Source organism: Cydia pomonella, chromosome 25 (assembly GCF_033807575.1).
Source record: "Cydia pomonella isolate Wapato2018A chromosome 25, ilCydPomo1, whole genome shotgun sequence".
Classification (NCBI taxonomy): domain Eukaryota; kingdom Metazoa; phylum Arthropoda; class Insecta; order Lepidoptera; family Tortricidae; genus Cydia; species Cydia pomonella.
In genome coordinates, this window is record NC_084727.1 from 3,962,932 (window position 1) to 3,987,656 (window position 24,725).

Here is a 24,725-nt window from a genome sequence, read left to right on the forward strand (position 1 = left end):
GTCGCTATCTCGCTATGATACATGTAAAGGAAATTTAAACGGTTCCCTCACGTATTTTAAATCGAAGATTTGTCGACATGTTTCGTTCCCATTGTGCTCATGGAGGTGTATCTTAGTGAATAGTCGTTCTAAAATCTACTATCTAGGCTCAAGATTTTACGTTATTTTGAAGAGGATCCGGCAAAGATAAAAAAAAAAACAACTTTAAAAATACATAATAAAAGCGCATAAGCCTCGTATAAGCGCTAGCAACTGATGTTTAAAGTCGGCGCCAAGCCAAATCTTTAAAGCATCAACACACTGTCGAACTGAACGCCGACCGCTGTGCGGTTCGATAAGATTGAAAGAATGCTTGTGGGGGTTTTAATACTTTTAATGTACGCAAATATTGTAGCTTGGCTTCGCTGTGGCACCAACTTCAAACATATGAGTTTCTAGCTAATATTCTATTTCATCCTTTTTGAAGTCAGTTTTTTCTTTTTAAGTTTTATTCTCCGTTTTAGTTTTAGGTGTTGGTTATGACTTAAGTGACGAAGCAATGTGCAGGAGTCGTTCGTTCCTACCTGGCCAACCAATCATGTCACTAAAAAGTTTCACGTGCGTTCCAAATTTCAAGATCTAGATTTAATCCACCATGACAAAAAGAGCTCCTTCAATTCCTCATGGCTGGTGCGGACGCAAACGCCAACTTGGCTCGCCGATTTCAAACGCCGATTATGACTGATATAATTTGAGGTCCGCACGCAAGATTACCAATTTGTGACGCTAGTATTCGCATTTTAGGGTATTTTTTATTTATTTAGGGCGGTCAAATATTGCCATAAATCTGGTGATTAAATTGGAGATTGCCGCCATATTTTTTCTGATCAAATCGGATCGAAGCATCCCATCTGGATTCTGGACTGGCCTTTAAGCTAATGATTAACAAACATTTTCCCTTTAAGTTTCGTTTTTTACTTACAGGGCGAAAAAGGATCCACAAGTCGAGCTCAAAATACCAAAAACTGTTCAAGGTCGTCCATGGTGAGGAACTGAAGTACGTTTGCTGCCAGTGTGACTTTGAGAGTCTAGATCGAGCTGAGCTCATAACGCACATCCGCAGGAGTCACATCCAGCAGCTGTCTTGTCCAACCTGTGGTGAAGTGTTTACCGACATAAAACAGCTGCAAGAACATAAAAACCAACCGCATGACGCGAAGTATTCGTGTGAACCATGCGAATTAAAATTCACAAAAAAAATACTACTGACAAAACACAACAAACATCACCATGGTCTCGAAAAATGTTATTTTTGTCCGAAAATATTGTCGAAAGTAGAAGTAAAGACGCATGTGGAGGACGTTCACAAAGACATTCCGACATGCGGAGTGTGTGGTTTGAAAGGTCTGACAGAAGGCGCGATAATAAGCCACCAACGGAAAGTTCACTTGAAAGAGAAAAATAAGACTTGCTCTATTTGTAAATTTCAATGTTTTGGATCTACACAAATGAAAAGACACATGATAAGACATAAGGTGGACAAGGTGTACACGTGCAGGTTTTGTCAAAAGACGTTCCCTCGGCCGACGACGTGTCGAATTCATGAGATGATCCACACGGGAGAGAAGAATAAAGTGTGTGAAGTGTGCGGCGCCAAGTTTGTTCAGAAAGCTAGCCTTAACTACCATATGTTGAAGTATCATCCTGATCACGTTTAGTTACTTCAAAATGTTTGTAAAAGAATGTGACATCCTTTCACGCCACAAGCCATTTAAAATAAATACCGTACTTGCTGTTCGGCTCACGATTGGATCGCGTTGGTGTCTCAAATGCGATTTTGACACCAACGAACTGGCCCACTTCCTAAGAGTGCCCGTAAAGCCAGTCTTTACGAAGTAATATATAGGTATGTGTCAATTCTTAATAGCCGTTCAGAGCTTGAGCTTCTAGAAAACAAGTCATTTTCGATCGTAAGTAAAGACCGTTGCAACATTTTTTTGCGTTGTATTTAATAAAATTAATGATAGTCCTCAACTTTCGCATCACCTACATCTACAATGTCTATATTATGTAATCTTTGTTATTGTTAACATTCCAGAGATGTAAACATTTTTTTTTATTTACACGTTAGTTACTGTTATTGTTAAATATTTTATTTAGAAGAAAAATTGTTTTTTTTTTTTTTAACTAAGTGGAAGTCAATAGAAATGGAAAATACTATGAACATTTTTGGTTGATTGGCAACCGTCAAAGGATAAGGTATAACCTAACATTTTTACGAAATTTGTTTTCACTGCAATATTAACAATTAACATATATTTATTGCTAAAATGAAATAATAGAAAGTGTACCTATGATATGATACGATGTTGGTTTGTTTACATTATTCGCTATGTGCACGACTGTCACGCAACCTAGCATCCGCAAATCTAGGGGAAGTCAATTCACTACATCTTATAAAACTGGTCCAAAACTAAAAACTACTGAACGGATTTTCATGTAACTTTCATCTATCAATAGAGTGATTCTTGAGGAAGGTTCAGGTATATAATCTAGAGCTTTGTAAGAGTAAATTGGTTGAAATATGACGACGTTGTCGGTAAAAATCACGCTAACTAGGATCTTTAATCGAAAACGCTGCCTAATCCGTTTGAGCTATAACAACACAATGTATTGTGGGGTTGTCTGTCTTTCATGGGTCTAAAACAAAGTCCGCGATGGTGAATGTCTATCTTTTAAGGATAACTTACTTCTACACTTGTAGATTCTTAACTTCTAGAAAAATATAACATAAAATGTGGCATTTGCAAAGCTATTTACACGGATACAATGTTACTATTATCAAATTAAGTACATTAGTCATATTAAGCATTTCATACAGATTACAATGGTCCCTTACAGCATACAATTTAAATGATATTTGAATGAATTTCAGGAGCAATCGTAAATTAAAGTTAGTAAGTTCGACCCATATAGCTTGTACGAAATGTTAGATGCTATCCTTGGTTAGTTCCTATTTTCACCACCGCATTCGCTGCGATCGTTTTAACGTTTTACTTATCCCCACCATGCACTTCGCACGTAGCCAATACTTATCTATGCAATTTCAATTGAACTCTACTATACAAGGATTGTCGATACCTATTATCACTGGTATTTACTACTGGTATTTGGTACTGGTATTTACGTACCTAGGTATTTCATTACTTATGATATGAGTATTTTCTATTTTATCTTAATAAATTAAGTAAATGTTGGACTATTTGTTTCATTTGTTTTGCTGTTTGGAGAAGCTGATAGATACTGTTTAAAATTTTCGGTATTTAGGTAGGTACCTCGTAAGTTAGTAGGATAAATCGTCTATTATAGAATAGAATACAAAAACAAATATTCAGGACGCTAGAACAACAAAAAAATAACAATAACATGTCATAAAAACCTGTTAAAACGTCACTTAAAAGGTTTCCACTCAGCTTGGTGTCAAGGTACCTTTTGCATACCTTGACGCTGGTCTTCCGTGGAAGCCCTTCCAAAAAAACGCGATATTAGTATACAAATAAGATTAAACTAGTTCGTATATCTAACTAATCCTTTAAGAGATAAATATAATATATATTATCAGAGATTAGCTACTAACATAAGTATTGAAAAAAGAAATCTAATTATAATTAGCCTCATTATTACAGCATTACCTTTTCTAAGCTCTGGACAAACTATCACACTGACATTGTGAACAACAAAAATAAATTTCAGAAACCTTAAAACACCACAATAATAAACCGGAGATATAGCATCGGCACTTAATTTTATAACATTTTTTGCAAATTCAGGATGTGCTTTTTGTACTTAATTTCTAATGAATGAACAGATGGTTAATTGCGTATAGGTGGCGGTATATTGTTCCAGCACTTCGTGGCAGAGTACTTGAAACTGCCACGAAATGCAGATGTATTGTGCCGAGGACAGTTAAGACGACTAGCGCCCCTGACATGACGTTGAGCAAAATTGCAACTTAGCTATTAGATACTGGTGCTTTAAAGTCTTTACTGGTTCACCTTCTAATAACTAGACACCTTATAGGTAAGATAAGAATTCTATTTAATTTATTCACACAATTAATGATGTGCCGTGGGAAATTTCCTGGGAACAGGAATATTCCCAAAACAGGAGAATATTGCTATTGTATTTGGACGAATTAGAAATTAGTTACAACGAATATTAACCCCGACAAATAAAATAAGTTTCGCCAAAAAAAACTTTTTTTTATGCAAGGTATATTTTTTTGTATATGTTTAAAATTGTATGCAATAATAATATGCTTTGGTTTTGTTCACAATTATGTTATTTTTCCGGGATGCATTGTATGTGTATATTTTTTTAATGTTTTTGTAGCTTTCATATATCTATCTCTTTCTTTCAATATACAGGGTGTTTATTTAATCACCTGCAATAATTTACGGAGTGAATGTATGTCATACTGAGCAACTTTTACTATGGGACCAACACCGAAATCCTGAAAAAAAGATTCTCCCATAGAACATTTCAAGGTCAGACCGCTAAAATGTATGATGAAGCAAGCCAATGAGGATGTCCTTGATTTCACGGGTCTATATATCCCGGTCTTTTGATAGACTTGCGTGGGGTTAATGTTAATGTTATGTAGAACGTCTGCTGGAACCCGTTCACAGGCAAAGATAGACACCCGTGGACCGGTCACAGCAGGCATTGAGGCTACTTATTTTAGAAAAAGTAAACAGTATAACGGTCTATGGATTGAAGTTTGGGTGTAAAATGAGACTGGGTTATTGCGAAGACGTCCAGGCACCTGCCTTAACAAGGTTTTCACGAGTTATCGAGGCAAGCGGTGACTTGGCGCTCACTGGATGCACCCCTGAAACTGCCGTCGTGAAGACGACCAGGAGCAACACCGGTGTGAGCGGCTCAGGGGTGTCGAGAGGTGCGCCACTTTCTACCCAGTGGCTGATAACAGCCACTGTGCCAACTCGCGTCTTATAAGTATTATTACTATTATTTAATGACTAACTATTGCGGTAACCGAAGACAATAATAAAACATACAGGTTGATTTATGATAAGTAAGCACAACCAACCCTACACTCAGTAAACATTAACGAATCGTTCACCATTGTCGTCTTTAAGTAAAACAACCATATTTTTTCCTTTTAGATTGTTTTTGCTTGCAGGATTGACAAAGTCAATTTTTTTTAGTACTATGTCGGTGGCAAACAAGCATACGGCCGGCCTGATGGTAAGCAGTCTCCATAACCTATGTACGCCTGCAGCTCCAGAGGAGTTACATGCGCGTTGCCGACCCTAAACCCCCCTATCACAAGTTTTATATAGACGGCGCCATCACAGGTTTTGCGTGCGTCGAGTTTGGTTCTATTGAGATTTGGCTCAATGGGCTAACATCTAAGCAAAAAAAAAAACTTTACACTTGTCTTAAGACTAAAGCGCCAATTACATCCACATTTCCCAATTTGGGGCCCGAAATCAGTCCCGATTTTTGGCCCGATAATCGTTTTCGTTTCACGGTATATCAGCACATTGTTAACAATATTTGAAATGTAAAAAAAAACTTTGTTACTAATTGCTAAAAATGTTCTACGTTTGATATTTTTGCATATGAACCATATTTTTACATTTCAAGTATTGAAACGATGTGCTGATATTTGGTGAAACGGAAAATAGTTATTTGTACAACAAGAGAGCAAAGTTTGATATTTCTTCGAGTGCTTGTTTTGAGTCCCGTGCAAGCGAAAGATTCTATAATAGATTCACGAGCGTAGCGAGTGAATCTAATTTAGAATCTTGAGCGCAGTAAGGGACTCAAAAGCGCACGAGATGTAAATAACTTTGATCTCGTGTAGTACACAAAATTTTTCACCTCAGTCAGCCATCAAAAAATACAACCTGAAAAAATATAATGCAGACGGACGGATCACTATTTCACTCATGTTTTCTGAAGGTATTCTAACAATTAACTTTAATTACCGCAATAAAACAAAACGAAAGAAATTTCAATTAAATAATACGAAAATAATGAATTAACGAACATCAATTGACAGTTCAATCGACAATTTTTTTTTTTGTAAAAAAAAACTTTGTAGGATCCGGTCCGAATTGCGGATATTACTATTTGTCAACTATAGTAGAGATCGTTAAAAGTAGTTAAGTAGAATTATTTACTACGTAACAATTGCGTAAATTTGTATAAGTTCATTGTTTTGATTGTATAATAAATTACGTAAAATATGGTGTTTTTATTAAATTTTAAACTTTTATTTCATTAATTAATTATTACGAATGAAGACTCGTAGAGTGTTTTGGAACGATGCGGTCTGACTTATTTCGGGGGTCTATTATAACCGTCAATGTACCGTTGAATTACGTATGCTCTTTTTTTCTCTTTCTTTTTGCTAATGACGTGAAAGGGATAAAGACAATAGAATCCAAATATTTCGAACTTGTATTAGGCCCCGCACGTTGAAATGACATTCGAATCTAAAGGTCACTTGAATGTTATTTTGTCTCACTTGGTGAGCAAAATGCGATTTTGCTCACTGTTTTTAAGCAGCAAATTGCCCTTTTTCGAGCTGCTGACGTGAAAATATTATTTCTCCGACCCGAAATCGGGTCTGATATTAGGCTTGATAAGTGTGGATGTAATTGGTAAGTGAAACTTTTGCTGGCGCCATGTGTACATAAAATACTTCGACTTCGACACAAGTATAACCTTACATTTTTACGAAGGTTGTTTTTATTCAAATATTAATAACACCCTATTCAGGGTCCATGTGATACCAAAAGAAATGTGTAACTACTACCTAAAATGTACCATGGAAGCAAGAAATAAATGAATACTAAATACATATGTAATAACTAGTAAATTGCTAAAAAAAATATATGTGTAAGATCATGGTTGTCTTTAAAAGAAAGCTTGTCCTTAAAAGTTGGTTCGTTTCCATTATTCGCAATTTCTATTGGACTCAAGGATTATTAGGTGTCACTGGTATTAACCGGAATTTGTAGGTGTTTCCGTACTTATGAATATTTTATATTATTAAATAAATTAAAAGTTGGACTTGTCGTTTACAGCGATGTACAGAATGCTCGAAATAATGTTATTTTAGTAATACTGCATTCAAAGATTAAAAAAAAATAAGTTACTTTGTCTGGAAATCGAACCGACTCAAATGTGAAAAAAAAATCCTGTATTTTTATGATGCCAATCGAAAGAATGTATAAAAAATAAGTCATCTCAGAAATATGATATCGCAGAAGAAATGAATAGAGTAAAAATTTTGACTAAAATTTCAAGATTTGGTTTAATTCCCAGAAGAAGTAAGCAATTTTCAAATATTTTTTATAAATTATTTGAATGCAATATTACTTACTTTTAAAAATAAAACAAAGTCTTCATTCAGCAAAATATCCTATCTACGATATTTAAGGTACTTTCCCTTGATGTCCCATAGTCTTGGGACGCTCTGTATACATATATATATATATATATATACATATATATAGTCCTCCACATCGATTTCGATGACGGCGACCTAGCAATCAAGGAGTTGTGGCTGGCCAGGCCAAACTTGCTCTTAAACACCCTTTCACATTCACAACAGTATAGTTGACCGGCCGCGTTGTATGTATACACATAGGAGGGCTTAGGCCTATATCTAGTTGGCGTTTTACGCGAGGCGGTTTTCCTCAAACGCAAATAAAATGAATAAAATATGTACCTTACGTAGCATTCGTAGGTGCAGTATAAATGTGTTATTTATTATACTACATATTTAATTAAAGACTAGTATTTAACCATCAGCCTCCTGACTTAAGAAGCTTGAAGGAAAGGCATTCAAATCTAATTTTTAAAATTGGTTACAATAGTTTTTTTTTCAAACTCGGATGGGTATGCACAGGCGTTTTTTCAATACAATTTTGCGAGGTTTTGCGTTTTTAGGTTTTAAATTATATGGAGATGACACCTGTTACCCTACCCATCGAGTTTGAAAAAGACTATAGTTTAGAATATTTTTTTAACATGCAGATACGTCTGCGAGCGATTTTCCAAATTTTATATTGTCCAACCGGAAGCGTAACTTTTCCATTTTTTCCTTTAATATAAAATTTACTATAATATAGTTTAGGTTAATTTTTTACTATAGGTAAATCATTATACTATGATAACATAATTTGATTTTGTTAAGCCAAATATATTTTGATATTTTTATTTCGATTAATGCACTTTTATTAATTTTAAGAGGATTGATAAAATGTTGTATGCGTACCATGGGTAACTGTGGACACTTAAGTATATCATGTCAACTTTGTACTAGCTGCCGAAATAGTTGTACAATCATAATTCCTATTTCTGTTTCTTACTAATCCTTGATTTTATCAAAAGTTTATTAAATATAAATTTTATGGCTCTATACCATCGTATTTAAGTTAAACAACCATACCTTTTTCCTTTTAGATTGCTTTTTGGTTGCAGGCAAGATACAAGCCAAGACAAGACAAGACAAGGATGCAGGAAAGAGTGCAAATGCATCGAAAAAGTCTAAATTTGATGATTTCATGAAGGTCACCCAGGGAGAGAAGCCCTACGCATGCCGTCTGTGTAACTTTACCTGCGAGAAACTAAAATCGGTGCTCGGACATATCCGTTCAAAACACATTTCTGAGATCGCTTGTCCTATATGTGACGAATACTTTACGGACCTAAAGCTTCTAAACGCTCACAAAACCCAACCGCACCACACAAATTATTCATGTACACCATGCAATTTAAAATTCACTCAAAAAGAACTCCTGGCAAAACACAACAGATGCCATCATAAACTTTCGAAATGCTCTTTTTGTTCTAAATTGATGTTGCAAAAGGAAATAAAGAAACATTTGCTGAAGTTCCATGAAGATAAACTCCCAACATGCGGAGTATGTGGTTTCAAAGCTAAGTCACAAGCCATCATAGTGAAGCACCAGCGGCAAGTGCATTTAAAGGAGAAAAATGTGAAGTGCTCAATTTGTAAATTTGAATTCTTTAGCAACCCACAGTTGGTGAAACACATGATAACCCATAAGGTGGACAAGGTGTACACGTGCAAGTTTTGTAAGAAGACATTCGCGCGGTTAACGACGTGTCGGATACACGAGATGATACACACGGGAGAGAAGAATAAAGTGTGTGAAGTGTGCGGCGCCAAGTTTGTTCAGAAAGCTAGCCTTAACTATCATATGTTAAAGCACCATCCCGACCACGTCTGATTTGTTTAAACAGTGTTTCATAATACAAAAGGTACTAAATAATGGACTCATTACCTAATTTCTTATAGCGATTTTCAGCAAAACCTACTCAAAGCACCGTTCATGTAGCTGTTATACCTATTTACTTTTCTTGTATTCGAAATGAAAAATCGCGAAAAAAAATTGTCTGTTTCATACATTTTGGCTGTCTGACCGTGACATTTTCTATGGGAGAGTAATTTTTTTCGCGGTTTCGAGTTTGGTCCCATAGTAAAAGTTGCTCAGTATGACCTATATATTCAGCCCATAAATTATTGCAGGTGACTAAATAAACACCCTGTATGGTATCAATGCATTCAGTATAATGTCCTGAACACAAATATATGAGATGACAAGCGCCAAAATGGTGGGGGTAGTTACCATTAAGTCGGTAGTATAAACTTTTTTTTCTTTTATACATGCGATGTGATTTACCAAATGAAAGGGTCCTGTGAGTAGATCAAAAATATATAGCATACTGTATCATTTTCACTACTTGTTCTAGCAAATTATTAGAACACGCTCAAAAATTTCACAATTTAGTTAAATAGTTGACTTTGAACTGCTCTAAATTAAAAATGACTGAATGGATTATTCCAAATTTTATACGAAATGACCGTGAATATCATCTATATAATGTCTAAAAAAATAAGATATATCAAGAAATGACCGTGAATATCATCTATATAATGTCTAAAAAAATAATATATTCCAAAAAATAAGAAGAATACATCAAGTTGAAAAACAGTTATCAAACCAAACAAAAAATCCATGTTGCTATAGTAAGAAAAAAATACCCCCCTTTTCTTTTTTTTTCTTTTTCCTCGTATTTCACTGATGAGCCATTCTTAACCGACCGAAAAGGAGGAGGTTATCATTTCAACCGGTTTTTTTGTATGTTTGTTTCCTCAGTACTCCTGAACCGATATGGAAAATTATTTAAGTATGATAATTTTGAGTTTCTTCGATCTCTTAATAAGGCCAATTTGATAAGTTATAAGTAAGTCCTTGCTGACTTAAAAAAGTATAAAAGTAGTGTCAATGTTATTACACTTTTTGATTCTTTAAAATATAAGTCAATAAAACCTACAAAATTTACGTTAAGTGAAAATTAATTAGCTTTTTATTTTTAGTTAAAAGATGTTAAAAAGCGAACTAACGAAAATTTAATTTTAGTTTTAGCCTACTTTGTTCTTATAAATTTAAACTTTAACATAGTAATTATTTCCACTAATTAAAAATAACCTCCTTTTCTGAAGATATACCAATATTATAATTTGTATAAAGTTAAAAACAATTGATAAAATCTGTTATTACTGTCAAAATGTTTTTTTTTTTTGCGGGCCCTTAATACCCTGCCATGCCAGTCCAATAAGGCCCAAAATAGTACTTTTTATAAAACATAAATTTTCCAAGAGTGCCGTAATATTTTTTTTTATAACAATTTTGCTAAGTATATGAAGAATCTTAAATAAATGAGAAACATATATTGAGTGAGTTTTACATAATATCCTGATTATTTAAAATAAAAAAATTAAGGTGGGCCTTATATGCCTTATCTACCTTATACGTTTTTTGCGGCATAAACGGTTGTAGGCATATTTTTTTATTACGTTAACTTAGAAGTTTGATTGTTTCACAGCTTGAAGGGACTGTAGCCCCGAGTACCTGTATGGTTTTAAATTTCCCTTCGATCTTGATACCTCCACGCGACAGCAAGATAAAGGACATTGACAGACAGGTGGACGGACGGACAACAAAGTAGAATAGAATAGAAATAGTTTATTCATGGCAAAAATATACATATAGAAAGATGAACAAAGCCAAACTTATACATATAACATTACAACGTATAACACAACATAAGTGGTACTTAGGACCACTATATGGTTTCCGTTTTTTTCCTTTTGAGGTACAGAACCTTAATAATGGTCCGATGTATGTTTAACTAGAACTACTGTACTGTCGAATTAAATATACCCTAACCTTACTGCTGCGGCGCGACGACCCTAGGTGGATCTTGGCCTCGGACACCAAAGACCAATCTGTCCAATCAGCGGCTTCCTCTCTCCACCGTTACCTAGGGCTAGGTGATTTGTACTGTCTGTACTGATGGGTCAAAATTCTGTAAAATGGACGTCACTTTCGTGAATCGACCCTTACTTATCTGTACTAATATTTCGTATCTAACGATCTGTATCAAGATTAAGATAGGTACTATATGCCTATGGGTTTAAATATGAGTGAAAATAGTGAAACAGATATAGCTAAGGTGTCATTTCTGGATATACCTAATCTTTTAACCGCCTGTAGATGCAAAAATACAGAAACCGACCTTTGTTTGTAAAACCAGATAACTATTTTTTTATGTTCTCATATAAAAACTATCTATTTTACTGCGAATTTGTAGTATTATTCACAATTTCCATCTTAACATTCCGTTTTTTTGTTGCAGAATCCATAAACTCGAAATACCGAGATTTTATCAAGGTCATCAATGGACTGAAGCCGAAGTACGCCTGCCGACTTTGCGATTATGAGATTAAAAATCGGGCACGGCTAATAGTTCACATCCGTTCAAGTCATATTCAGAAACTGACCTGCCCTACATGTGGCGAAATCTTCCCTGACGAAATCCTATTACAAGCTCATACATCCCAGCCGCATCAAACAAAGTATCCATGTATATCATGCGAACTAACTTTCCCAACCCACGCAAAGCTAAAGTATCATAGAAAACATAACCACACCCAAATACCATGTTCTTTTTGTCCCGATGTGATATTCTGCACAAGTAAGGAGCGAAGGACTCATATGTTCAAGTTTCACAAAGACCGCTTACCGACATGTGGAATATGTGGTCTCAAAGCCATCTCACAGAGTAAGATAGATAGGCACCAACGAAGGGTTCATTTGAAGGAGAAGAATGTCGTATGTCCAATTTGTAATTATCAATGCTACGGCAATCCACAGTTGAAGAAACACATGGTAAGACATAAGGTCGACAAGGTGTACACGTGCAGGTTTTGTAAGAAGACGTTCCCTCGGCCGACGACATGTCGGATCCATGAGATGATACACACGGGGGAGAAAAATAAAGTGTGCAAGTTGTGTAATGCATCGTTTGTCCAGAAAGCGAGCCTGAACTACCATATGATGAAACATCATCCTGATCGTGTGTAATGTTGTTTTTCGTTTGCTACAGGTCGTCAGACGACAACCAAAACTCACTTATCACTACCACAACTTCAGAGTGATCTTGAACCGTACCAGTATCAAATTTTATTTTTTGCAATTAGTGAGTTTTCGTTGTCACTTGACGAAATTCTACACCGGGTTCTGAATGAGAGATATGTTGTAGGTATGTTGGAAGCTTACAACTTGCTGGTAGATAAGATTTGATGACAGCACATAATTATCAGTTTCATTATAATGTGGACGGATTTGTTTGTAACCTTTAATTACTGTCCTAGCGGATGAAGTGAACTTTTGTGCGCAGATTTGAATCGTTGTTTAAGTCTTAATTTTGTAAGTTAAAATTATGTGTTAATAAATATTTTTTAAGAGAACCATTGCTTTATTTGAAAAGTTTCACGTGAACAGCTATGCAGTGTATTGAGTACGCTATATGGTGCAAAGACGAGCGAACTTTACAACCCCAGGGAGACAGAAAGCTAAATCAAAGAGAACCGTATTTCTAAAATATATTTGTTTACACGACCTTATTGTCAGTGTCTTCGAGGCGTGTAAATATATTGTGAGAACGTTGGCTTGTACAGGCCAGTCTAGACGGGATGTACAAATAGACCGATTTGATCAGAACAGAAATTGTCATCAATCTCCAATTTAATCACCAATTTTAGATTAATGATGATATTTGAGCGCTCTAAGTAAAAAAATGCCCCCAAACGCGAACACTAGCGTCACAAAATTGGTACTACTTGCGTTCGCATTTTCATTTTATCGGTAATAATCGGCGGTCGAAATCGGCGAGCCAAATTGGCCTTCAGACAATGGAATCTGCGAAAAAAGAAGTTTGAGAACTCGACTGTACTATGCCTGGATGGAGGATCAGGGCTATAGCCGCAAAAGTCGAAGTTCTTAAATTTCGAGCAACTGCAGTCTGGCAAACACAACTTGTCAGTCAGAAAGAACCAGGAAGATGATACTTATCCCTTTATTTTGGGTGCTAGTAATAGCGTAAGACAGTATGATTCTCTCTGTCTATGTTTGAAATGAGACAGTCTTGGGCCAAACTATACTCTGTGACTCTGGGCTAGTGACACACAGGGGAGAAGAATAAAGTTTGTAAAATGTGCGGCGCCAAGTTAGTCCAGAAAGCGAGGCTCAACTATCACATGTTAAAGCACCATCCCGACCACGTTTGATTTGTTTAAACAAGATATAATTTAAGACGAACGAAAAAGGGCATACCGGCCAGTGCGCGCGGTGACTGCACCATGCAGGTTTGCCATGTTACAGCATAATACAAAAGGTACTGAATAGAGAACTTATTACTTATTATCTGTTGCTCTGAAAGTGGCTCACCGTTTTTATTTGAAGCGGGTTGCAAGCGATACATTTTGGCCCTGGAACATTGATTTTCACAATATGAGGGTAGTTAAGAATTTTTTTCACGAATAGCGAACAAAGATTAACTTAGTGATATGATTTCCATTTAGATTTCCATCTATACTCTGGCAAGTCAACTATCAGTGCAAAAAGATACGAAATTCAAAATATGTATGCCACATTAACCTTTGTGCATTTTTTTTATTTGCCAAATTTTTCTACTGACAAAAGTGGCCTGCCAAATTAATTTAATTCCCAATTCCATGAAAGACGGTTTTATTTACGGACCTCAAAGTTACCTCCAAAAAAACTACCAGCGTACTTATTCTTACTTATGTTTTATGAAATAAGTATATGAAACAAGTTATACGTGTACTTTCAGAAATACGAGTATCACACATTCCACGTTACCCCGTTACGTTATGTAGCTATTTTATCTACTTTCTTTTACTCGAAACGAAAAGTATCAATTCTGGTTTTCATCCCTTAGATGACTATTTACTAGTAACGGTGCCGATCATGGGAAACTGGAGATGAAATTTGAGTATTTTTAACCCCAGATGCAAAAAGTGTCATATGTTTGACTCCAGTGTCTGTCTGTCTGCCTGTGCCATCGTAGATCTCCAGTGGATGGACCGATTTGGATGCAGTAAAAGCGAGTTTCCTTGCGGGGGTCTTAGCTATATGTGATAATAATCGATCCAGCAGTATGAAGAGTATCAGCGTATCTGGGAAGGGCGAAATTCGTATTGAATTCGTAAACTAAGGCTCGAATCGTATTAAATTCTTTATTCATTCATAACAATAAAATATTGTGTTGAACACAGCTTTAAATTAAAAATAAAACATTACATTATATTAAAGAAATTAAAGCTTAATTAGTGATCCCAAGATGATGATATTAATTAAAAGTATTGAAGAATATATGTATAATATTAACTGAAATTTGTATCATGTCAATAAGATTTAAATATCAACCAAGCAAATAAAATATCAATAAAAATAAAAAATGTTAGAAATTTAAAATTTAATAACTAAGATATGTCAACAATAAATAATAATATCGTCACTTTGGTATCCTACTAGAATAATACACTAATATGTACATAGTAAAAACGTAAACTCAGCAAAAATTCAAATAAACTATAATTAAGTACAGCTATCGTCTATAAAGTCGGTTATACAATAGTACGACTTTTTTAAAAGATAACTCTTGAGTCTTGCATTGAAAATTTTACTGTTAGTAATTTTTTTAAATTCAGTGGGTAACTTATTGAAAAGGAAGACGGCCTGGTAACTTGCGGCGTGCTTCATAACGTTAAGCCTAGGGACTACAGCATTTTTTATGTCTTTCCGCCTTGTATTAAAAGAAATGAATTTCATCGATTTCAACAGAATTTCGAGTCATCAAATCAAGCACACGAAATTCAAAAATCGCCTCCTAGGTCTTTTCCAAAATTATGTAAAGCAGTTTTGGAATGAACTGGATTTTTAGGCATATAGCGTAGGTAGGGGGCTGGGGTCTTTAAAAATGTTTCATCACACTTGCTCGTAAATGACTGCAATACAATAAAGAATAAAGAATAAAAGGTGTTATTGTACGCCAGCTTACTGCGATGGAATAAACTATATGTATTATCCCCATGGTCCACGACCCCAAGATCTTCTCGTCCACCCCTACATGCGTGGACACAATGTACTACTAATTTAATAGGTACCTATTTGATATTTTATCCAACCATGGAAAATGACGTTATGAATGAAATTATGACGTTTAATATACAGTACTGGCGAATGATATATCACCTCTCTAATTTATACTGTCGTGAGACATACCAACATTAAAAAAAATCTACGAAACATGTCGCGCGAGTGACTAAAAATACGTGAGTGTAATCCGTAGAATTATTTTAATTTTAATATATCTTCTTTGTGTTTTGCGAATGAACATGTTGGTGTAGAGTAAAAAATATAGTTTAATTTGTAGGTTGCATAGTATTACTAATCATTTCATACAAATATATGATGCAATGAAACACTGTGAATTACAATATGACCACTCAGTGGAGTGTATATTACTAAATAAAAAGCGGCCAAGTGCGAGTCGGACTCGCGCATGAAGGGTTCCGTACCATTTAAGACGTATTAAAAAAAATCTACTTGCTAGATCTTTTTTTTTTATCTACATATTTAAAAGGAGTCTTTATCAATGAGACATGTCGGCTCCGTTGGGCCTCTACATTACAGTTTCAATGTGTTACCAGTTGTCAAAAAAACTGTACACGAATTTCGCAGTTTTAGTCAGCGGTTCCGCCAATATCGAGTGAAAAACCCCAATATCAGTTACTGCATAACCCCTAGCTTCAAATAGTTGCGCCCTCTTGTCTCGAGTCCGAACACATTCCATTAGGAAGTGCTGTACATCCTCGACAGAGCCGCAAATATCACAGTTGGGCGACTCTGCTTTCCTCATCAAATGAGCAAACATATTTAATGGAATGTGACCGGACCGCTAGATCTTGTTCAACATTTTACCACTTTGGACACACATTTTACCACTTTGGAAGTGTCTCTCGCGCAAACTATTCAGTTTAGAAAAAAAATGATATTAGGAACCTAAATATCATTTTTGAAGACCTATCCATAGATACCCCACACGTATGGGTTTGATGAAAAATTTTTTTTTTTAATTTTATGACGTATTAAAAAAAAAACTACTCACTAGATCTCGTTCAAACCAATTTTCGGTGGAAGTTTGCATGGTAATGTATATCATATATTTTTTTAGATTTTTCATTCTGTTATTTTAGAAGTTACAGGGGGGGGGGGGGGGGGACACACATTTTTTCACTTTAGAAGTGTCTCTCGCGCAAACTATTCAGTTTAGAAAAAAATGATATTAGGAACCTAAATATCATTTTAAAGACCTATCCATAGATACTCCACACGTATGGGTATGATGAAAAAAATTTTTTTTTTTTTAATTTTATGACGTATAAAAAAGAACTACTCACTAGATCTCGTTCAAACCAATTTTCGGTGGAAGTTTGCATGGTAATGTATATCATATATATTTTTTAGATTTTTCATTCTGTTATTTTAGAAGTTACAGGGGGGGGGGGGGGGCACCCTTTTTTTCACTTTAGAAGTGTCTCTCGCGCAAACTATTCAGTTTAGAAAAAAATTATATTAGAAACCTAAATATCATTTTTGAAGACCTACCCATAGATACCCCACACGTATGGGTTTGATGATTTTTTTTTTTAATTTTATGACGTATTAAAAAAGAAACTACTTACTAGATCTCGTTCAAACCAATTTTCGGTGGAAGTTTGCATGACAATGTATATCATATATTTTTTTTAGATTTTTCATTATGTTATTTTAGAAGTTACGGGGGGGGGGGGGACACACATTTTACCACTTTGGAAGTGTCTCTCGCGCAAACTATTCATTTTAGAAAAAAATGATATTAGAAACCTCAATATCATTTTTGAAGACCTATCTATAGATACCCCACACGTATGGGTTTGATGAAAAAAGATTTTTTGAGTTTCAGTTCTAAGTATGGGGAACCCCCAAAATTTATTGTTTTTTTTTTCTATTTTTGTGTGAACATCTTAATGCGGTTCATAGAATACATCCACTTACTAAGTTTGAACAGTATAGCTCTTATAGTTTCGGAAAAAAGTGGCTGTGACATAATCGGACAGACAGACGGATATGACGAATCTATAAGGGTTCCGTTTTTTGCCATTTGGCTACGGAACCCTAAAAAAGCTCTAATAAAATATCTTTTGACTATATATTAAATCAAAAAACATCTACCATTACGTGAGATCAGTTTTTCTCATCACTAGCACAAAGGACTACTAGACAAAGTAATGAGGTGTAAATAACTTACAAATATATACACCGTGTTTTTTTTTTCGTTAATTTTAAGGGTGCATTCCTGGGCTTAAATTAAGTAACCTTCTCAAAGACACCGGTATTGTAATTAACTCCATTTCGGAGATAATAAATAATTTATTTTTATCTTATAAGGCCCTTACAAGCGTATACACTTACCTTAGGGCCTGTTTGCATATTGATTAGTATTTACTACGTATGTATGCATTTGCTACTAAACGTAAGTACTATCTCGGACGATCGATGTTCGAAATTACATTAATATGTCACAGTTTTAAATTGTTTGGTTAAATTAAACGTGCGCCGCCTGCTCTCGTGAGTCTACCTATACCTTCAAACTTAACTACCTAGTACCTATGTTTGTTTGTTGTTTTATAGACTGCAATTTATATACAATAAGGAAACTCCGGGTCTTAATTTAAGAAATATTCTTGTAAAATTGTTTGTAAACGACTGTTTGTTTCTTAATTAATTAAATAAATAAATGTAATGCCCGTGTTACAACAACGCTATATGCAACATTTAACTACTTTTTATAAAAATTATTATTTATTTATTTTGCCAATTAAATACGCCACTTTGTATACTTAAACGTACTTACCCATATCCCGGAGTTAATGGAATTTAATAAAAACACGGTGTATAAAAAGTACTACCGTAAAAACATGGAGGTGATTCAGGTGATATATTATTTGCCAGTGCTGTAACACCTTTACAGTCTCCATGTAAAAGTAAGCAATAAATATATTGATTGATTGAATCTGTGCTATTAAAATCGCTGCCAACTTAGCTTGCCAGCTTTGTCGAATTCACTCTAAACTTTAAAAAATATATAAAACCCTAGGTGGTATACTCAAATCGCAGGAATAAATTTTCGGCTAACAACTTTCAGACCAACCCTCGTGCATCTAGGTACCCTATTCTATTATAATAAAGACATTTTGGCACGCGGCGTTGAATGGATCTGCAAACCCTTTATTAATAGGTATAGGTGCTCACAAAAGTGCCTTAACGTGATTTCTGAGTATGCGCGAGATTCGTACTTATTTAGGTAGTAGGGTCATACTTACTTTACTTCCTTTGGTCCGTTTTCATAACTATGGTTTTCGTAACTGGCTGCCAAAGAAGATTATTTTTTTCTATTTCATAACTAATTATCAAACAAGAATTTACTTTCTGGTTTCGTAATCGAGTTTCGTAACTGGTTATGAAATAAGTTTTTCTTTTCTGTTTTCGTCTGGATTGGCTACGAAATATGAATTATTTTTTGCTGCTTCGTAATTAGTTATCAAACAAGAATAAAAAGTAATCGAGTTTCGTTATTAACTTCGATATATTTTTTGGAAGTTAAGTTCCCCTTTTGTTGCCAATTTACCCTGTGAGTGACTGACTTGGTAAATTGACTACAAAAGAGAAGAGAGCAACATCCAGGCACTTTCTGTACCAATTTTGATTTTAAAAAAACTTAGATACAATAAAAGTGCCTACATAGATATCCTTACAGTAAATTAGAGAAAATAAAAATACGAATATTGTAAATCATCTACTTTAATTTTCTAGATTTGTATACATACAAAAGCTTGTTAAAACAGAGTACCCTTAGTAACAGTAAAATAAATGAAAAATATGACCTAACTTCCTTTAACAAAAAATATAATTTTCACTTCGTAATAATTCTTCTTAGTCTAATCTAATACATAAATGGAGCAATAATCTCAACGCAGTGCCCGGTAGTTATTTTGTTTTCAACTAACTCTGCTACTGCCCTTTCAATCTCTTGATCGATTTCTTTATAGTTTTTATTTGCAGTACGTTGCAGTACAATATGCCGAGATGCTCAGAGGCGACACATTCACAATTCCGTGGAAAATGGTAACCCCGCCAAAGTTTGGAAGTTTCTAAAGTCACTTGGAGTTGGGAAGCAACCTCAAAACTCAGTCGATCATAGCGTTTTTTTTTTTTTTTTTTTTATACTACGTCGGTGGCAAACAAGCATACGGCCTGCCTGATGGTAAGCAGTCTCCGTAGCCTATGTACACCTGCAACTCCAGAGGAGTTACATGCGCGTTGCCGACCCTAACCCCACCCCCCTCGTTGAGCTCTGGCAACCTTACTCACCGGCAGGAACACAACACTATGAGTAGGGTCAAGTGTTATTTGGCTGCGGTTTTCTGTAAGGTGGAGGTACTTCCCCAGTTGGGCTCTGCTCTAGATCTGGAATGACATCTGCTGTGCTGTGCCCTACCACACAAGGCGAGATGACATTCACATTGCCCATACCTCTCTTTTGGACGTAGTTTAAGGACATACCCGGGTCCGGGGCGTTGACCTTGACCAGCTTAACCTGCACTTCTCTTCTTTTGCCTCCTTTTCTGGGTCAGTTAAGTTGGACACCCTTAACTTTCTTTCAAATATCCCAACTCCTGACTATCCCCCTTTCTCTCTTGCTCAATTTACTGACAGTGACGTTAAGAAGAACGTAATAGCCATCTCGTCTAATGCCGTTGGAGTCGATAACCTGAGCCGAAACATGATCCTTCCTCTCATTGACGTCATAGCTCCTATTATCACCTGTATCCTCAATAGCTCCATTTCTTCTAATGTTTTCCCATCGCTTTGGAAAGATGCCGACGTTATTCCTTTGCCTAAAACGTCCAGTCCCTCCTCCTTCTCAGACTACCGTCCTATTTCCATTCTTCCTTTCCTCTCAAAAGTTCTAGAGCGTCTAGTACATCAGCAGTTTACTTCTTTTTTGAACAGACATGCGCTCATGAACCCATACCAATCCGGTTTCCGTTCAGGCCACAGCACAACTACCGCTCTTGTAAAAATTACTGATGATATCCGGGCTGGTATGGATAATCGTAAGATCACGGTATTATCGCTTTTGGATTTCAGTAATGCTTTCAACACGGTTGACTTCGATATCTTGCTAGGCATATTGCGTTCACTTAATGTATCTCCTGCGGTAGTTGACTGGTTTCGCAGTTATTTAGTAGGGCGTCGGCAGCGTATAAAGGTGGATTCCTCTCGATCTTCGTGGTGCAACACGCTTGCTGGTGTCCCACAGGGCGGCGTGCTGTCTCCTCTTCTTTTCTCTATCTTTATAAACTCTATCACTTCCAATATTTTGTCCTCCTACCACCTTTACGCTGATGACCTTCAAATATACTCTCAGGGCTCTGTTGCCGATCTACCACAGACTATCTGCGCCATGAACACTGACTTGGAGAGCATCTTAGATTGGAGTAAGCGTTACGGTCTCAAGGTAAACCCTACTAAAACTCAGGTTATGGTAGTAGGTAGCTCAAAGCTTACTGCCCGGATTGATTTTGGCTCTCTACCTGCCATTGTGTTTGACGGTATTCAGATTCCCTTCTCTCTCCAGGTAAGGAATCTCGGTGTCATGATGGACCAGAGTCTCTCTTGGGCACCTCAGGTGAGTGAGGTTAGTAGGAGGATGTTTGCTGCAATTGCATCGCTCCGCAGACTTCGAAATTTCTTGCCTTACGCCACTAAAATTGCGCTAGCTGAATCTCTCTTACTGCCCATATTAGATTATGCTGACATTTGCTATCTTGACCTTACGCAGGATCAGCTGAATAAGCTTGAGCGCCTCCAGAATCTCTGTATAAGGTTTATATTTGGCTTGCGCAAATATGACCATGTGTCTCAGTTTCGTTCTCAGCTCAAGTGGCTTCCTATTCGTCTTCGCCGTGACTCTCATGTTCTTGCCCTCCTTTATGGCATTCTCTTTAACCCCGCTACACCACCTTATCTCAAAGAGCGTTTCAAGTATCTCTCTTCTATCAGATGTTCTCAGACTCATATTCTTGCTCCTCCCTTATCTACTTCAAAATTTTATAATAGCTCTTTTACATTCCGGGCTGTTCGGTTATGGAATGCTCTGCCAGTAGAATTAAGATTAGCTAAATCTCTCCCCATTTTCAAAAATCAGCTGAAACTATACTTTCTATCTCTACCTTAAGTTGCCATTTATATATTGTATATGTATAAGTATATATATATATATTGTATTATATTATATTGTATATTTATTAGTATATTAGGTATTGTTTTAATACTTATATAAGTAGTATGTGTGTTTGTATTTAATAGTCTCCATATTTAGCTCCTTGCACTACCTGTTGACTTTTGTATGAGTTCGAAATTTCCTGCTACCTAAAGGTTGTCTGGAAGAGATCGCTTTTTAGCGATAAGACCGCCTGTTGTTACCTGGTTCTATTTTCCTTTAAAAATCATTTGTAGTTTTACATGTATGTAAAATGTATAATTGTTGGTGCAATAAAGAATATTTACTTACTTACTTACTTTACCTTCATTGGTCGCTTATAATTGCGAAGTTTAGTTTCCATTTCTAACATATCTAATATTTGCTATATTGGGATTCTTTCTTCCCACATATTTATTTATACGCGAGTGCCACGCCTCAACTGCGTTTGTGGTTCGGATTTTCATGTCTTCGCAGCACCACTTTTTAATAAATCCGATGTCTTTCTTCCATTTCAATTGGTAGTACTTGTTAAATATTGTAGTTTGATCATCATTTGGGGCTCTATTCATCACATATTCGTATCCCTCTTTAAAGAACGCTAAAGGTAAACGTGCTAAACCGGCACAACGGGCGACATGACGTCTTTGAATTCTCGACTTCATATCGAGCATCTCTGCTTTACGGAAAAGCGTATTGCAGAAGTGAAAAAAAGCAACCCTTCACTATGACGTCTGGAAATACGATTTGAATACCTTTCATAGCTGCTACTTCGTAATCTAAAGTCACTCTTGCTGGTTTCCAATCAGAAATTTGACTTTTAATTATCCTGAATAATATCTCATATGTTCTTACATTCTTAGGATCACGCTCTTTCTTTTCTATCCTACTAGGAGAAAGAAAGCGTCCTAAGTTTTATTTTTAGGTTCCGTTACAATTTTTCAAACGCGTTGTACGGCGGTTACGGAATGGACTATGGAAAACAAAGTGAAATGTATGAAAATTTTCAGAAATATGCCTACTTTTTCGTAGGAGGATAATCAGCTCATGATTCTGAGTATATAAATAACATTAAATTTGTCTTTCTTAAAAAAAAGGTAGGTATGTATCGTTTTACATGAAAAAGGTACTAAGTGTATCACACGAAAATGTCCAATTATGAAAAAAGAAAAAGTAATAAGTTTTGATAATTAATTACGAACGAAGAAAAAATACTCGATTACGAAAGCAGAAAGTGAATTCTTGTTTGATAATTAATTATGAAACAGGAAAAATAAATCTTCTTTGGCAGCCAGTTACGAAAACCATAGTTATGAAAACGGACCAAAGGCTTTACTTGCTTACTGTTGTTCATCCATCTACTATACTAATAGCTTCAGTTTAGCTTATTGCAACGGAAAGGTAACTACGGATCCCTACACTGAGCATGGCCCGAAATGCTCTTGGCCGGTTTTTTTCCCACTGTAATTTAAGTATGTAAGAATAATATCGACGAAACCGACATTTGTTTGTTAACCAGATTACTTAGTCATTTGTATGTTCCCATCTAGAAACTATATCTATCTTACTGGGAATTTGTAGTCATTTTACAATTTCCATGTTGACATTCCGTTTTTCTTTGTTCCAGAATCCATAAAACCGAAATACCGGGATTTTGTCAAGATCATCAATGGACTGAAACCGAAGTACGTCTGCCGAGTCTGCGGTTATGAGATTACAAATCGGGCACGGCTTATAGTTCACATCCGCACGAGTCACATTCAGAAACTGACCTGCCCTACATGCGGCGAGATCTTTCCTGACCAAAACCTACTACAAGCTCACACATCCCAGCCGCATCCCAAAAAATATCCGTGTAAATCATGCGAACGAATTTTCCAAACCCATGCAAGGCTAAAGTATCATAGAACACGTAACCACACCAAAATACCATGTTCTTTTTGTCCGAATGTGATATTCTACACAAGAGAGGAGCAAAGGACTCATATGTTCAACTTTCACGAAGACCGCGTGCCGACGTGTGGAGTATGTGGTCTCAAAGCCATCTCACAGAGTAAGATAGATAGGCACCAACGAAGGGTGCATTTGAAGGAGAAGAATGTTGTATGTCCAGTTTGTAATTATCGATGCTACGGCAATCCACAGTTGAAGAGACACATGATAAGACACAAGGTGGACAAGGTGTACACGTGCAGGTTTTGTAAGAAGACGTTCCCGCGGCCGACGACGTGTCGGATCCATGAGATGATACACACGGGAGAGAAGAATAAAGTGTGTGAGCTGTGTAATGCATCGTTTGTCCAGAAAGCGAGCCTGAACTACCATATGATGAAACATCATCCTGATCATGTGTAGTTCCGTATTCTTTAGCAACAAATCGTTGTGACAAACAAAACCCAGTATCTACTACCACAAGTTCAGAACGATTGTGAACTGTACTATAAAACAAGGTAGATTTTTATTATTTTGCAATTAAGTAGTGTGTTTTCATTGTTACTTGTCGAAATTCAAACCCAGGTTCCGAATGAGTAATAAGTATGTTACAGTAAGTATATTGGAAACTACCATTCTGTAGAAACGTTTTGATGTCAGAATACATATATCAGTTTATTATGATGTGGACGAGTTATTTGTAACCTTAAATTAGGATAGCTGTCCTAGCAGATACAGTGAACTTTTGCGTGCCTCTTGAATGACAACAAGCATCTAAAACTCTTAATTATTGAAAGTTTATTTTTTTGTTAATTTGAAAATTAAATCGAATATCTAACACGAAAACTCGAGCAAACTATTTTGTAAACTTGCAATCTGAAGGAAAACATTGTGAGAAAATCTGATAAGTTGAAGCCATGGGAAGTTCCCAACCCAAAGTACGTCCTACGTTGGCTTGGAACAAGGAACCTGTCCACCCCTTCCGAGAAAAAGTCTTTAAATGGCTTAGT

At 35.9% G+C, this 24,725-nt stretch overlaps 1 protein-coding gene across 5 annotated transcripts in view; it reads left to right on the plus strand.

Moving 5' to 3' along the window:
* LOC133531550 (zinc finger protein 852-like) overlaps positions 1-24,399 on the plus strand; it is a 119,234-nt gene extending 94,835 nt beyond the window's left edge. The window contains exons 10-11 of one of the 5 annotated variants that reach the window (XM_061869830.1): positions 8,500-9,303; positions 11,746-11,870. In XM_061869830.1, the coding sequence (XP_061725814.1) occupies positions 8,500-9,272 (773 nt within the window). In that variant the 3' untranslated portion in view covers positions 9,273-9,303; positions 11,746-11,870. Of the gene's footprint in view, positions 1-963; positions 3,239-8,499; positions 9,304-11,745; positions 12,635-23,410 lie in introns of those variants that run through there. The other 4 variants (XM_061869836.1, XM_061869834.1, XM_061869833.1 and 1 more) reach the window with 4 other exon arrangements.
* The last annotated feature ends 326 nt before the right edge of the window (positions 24,400-24,725 follow it).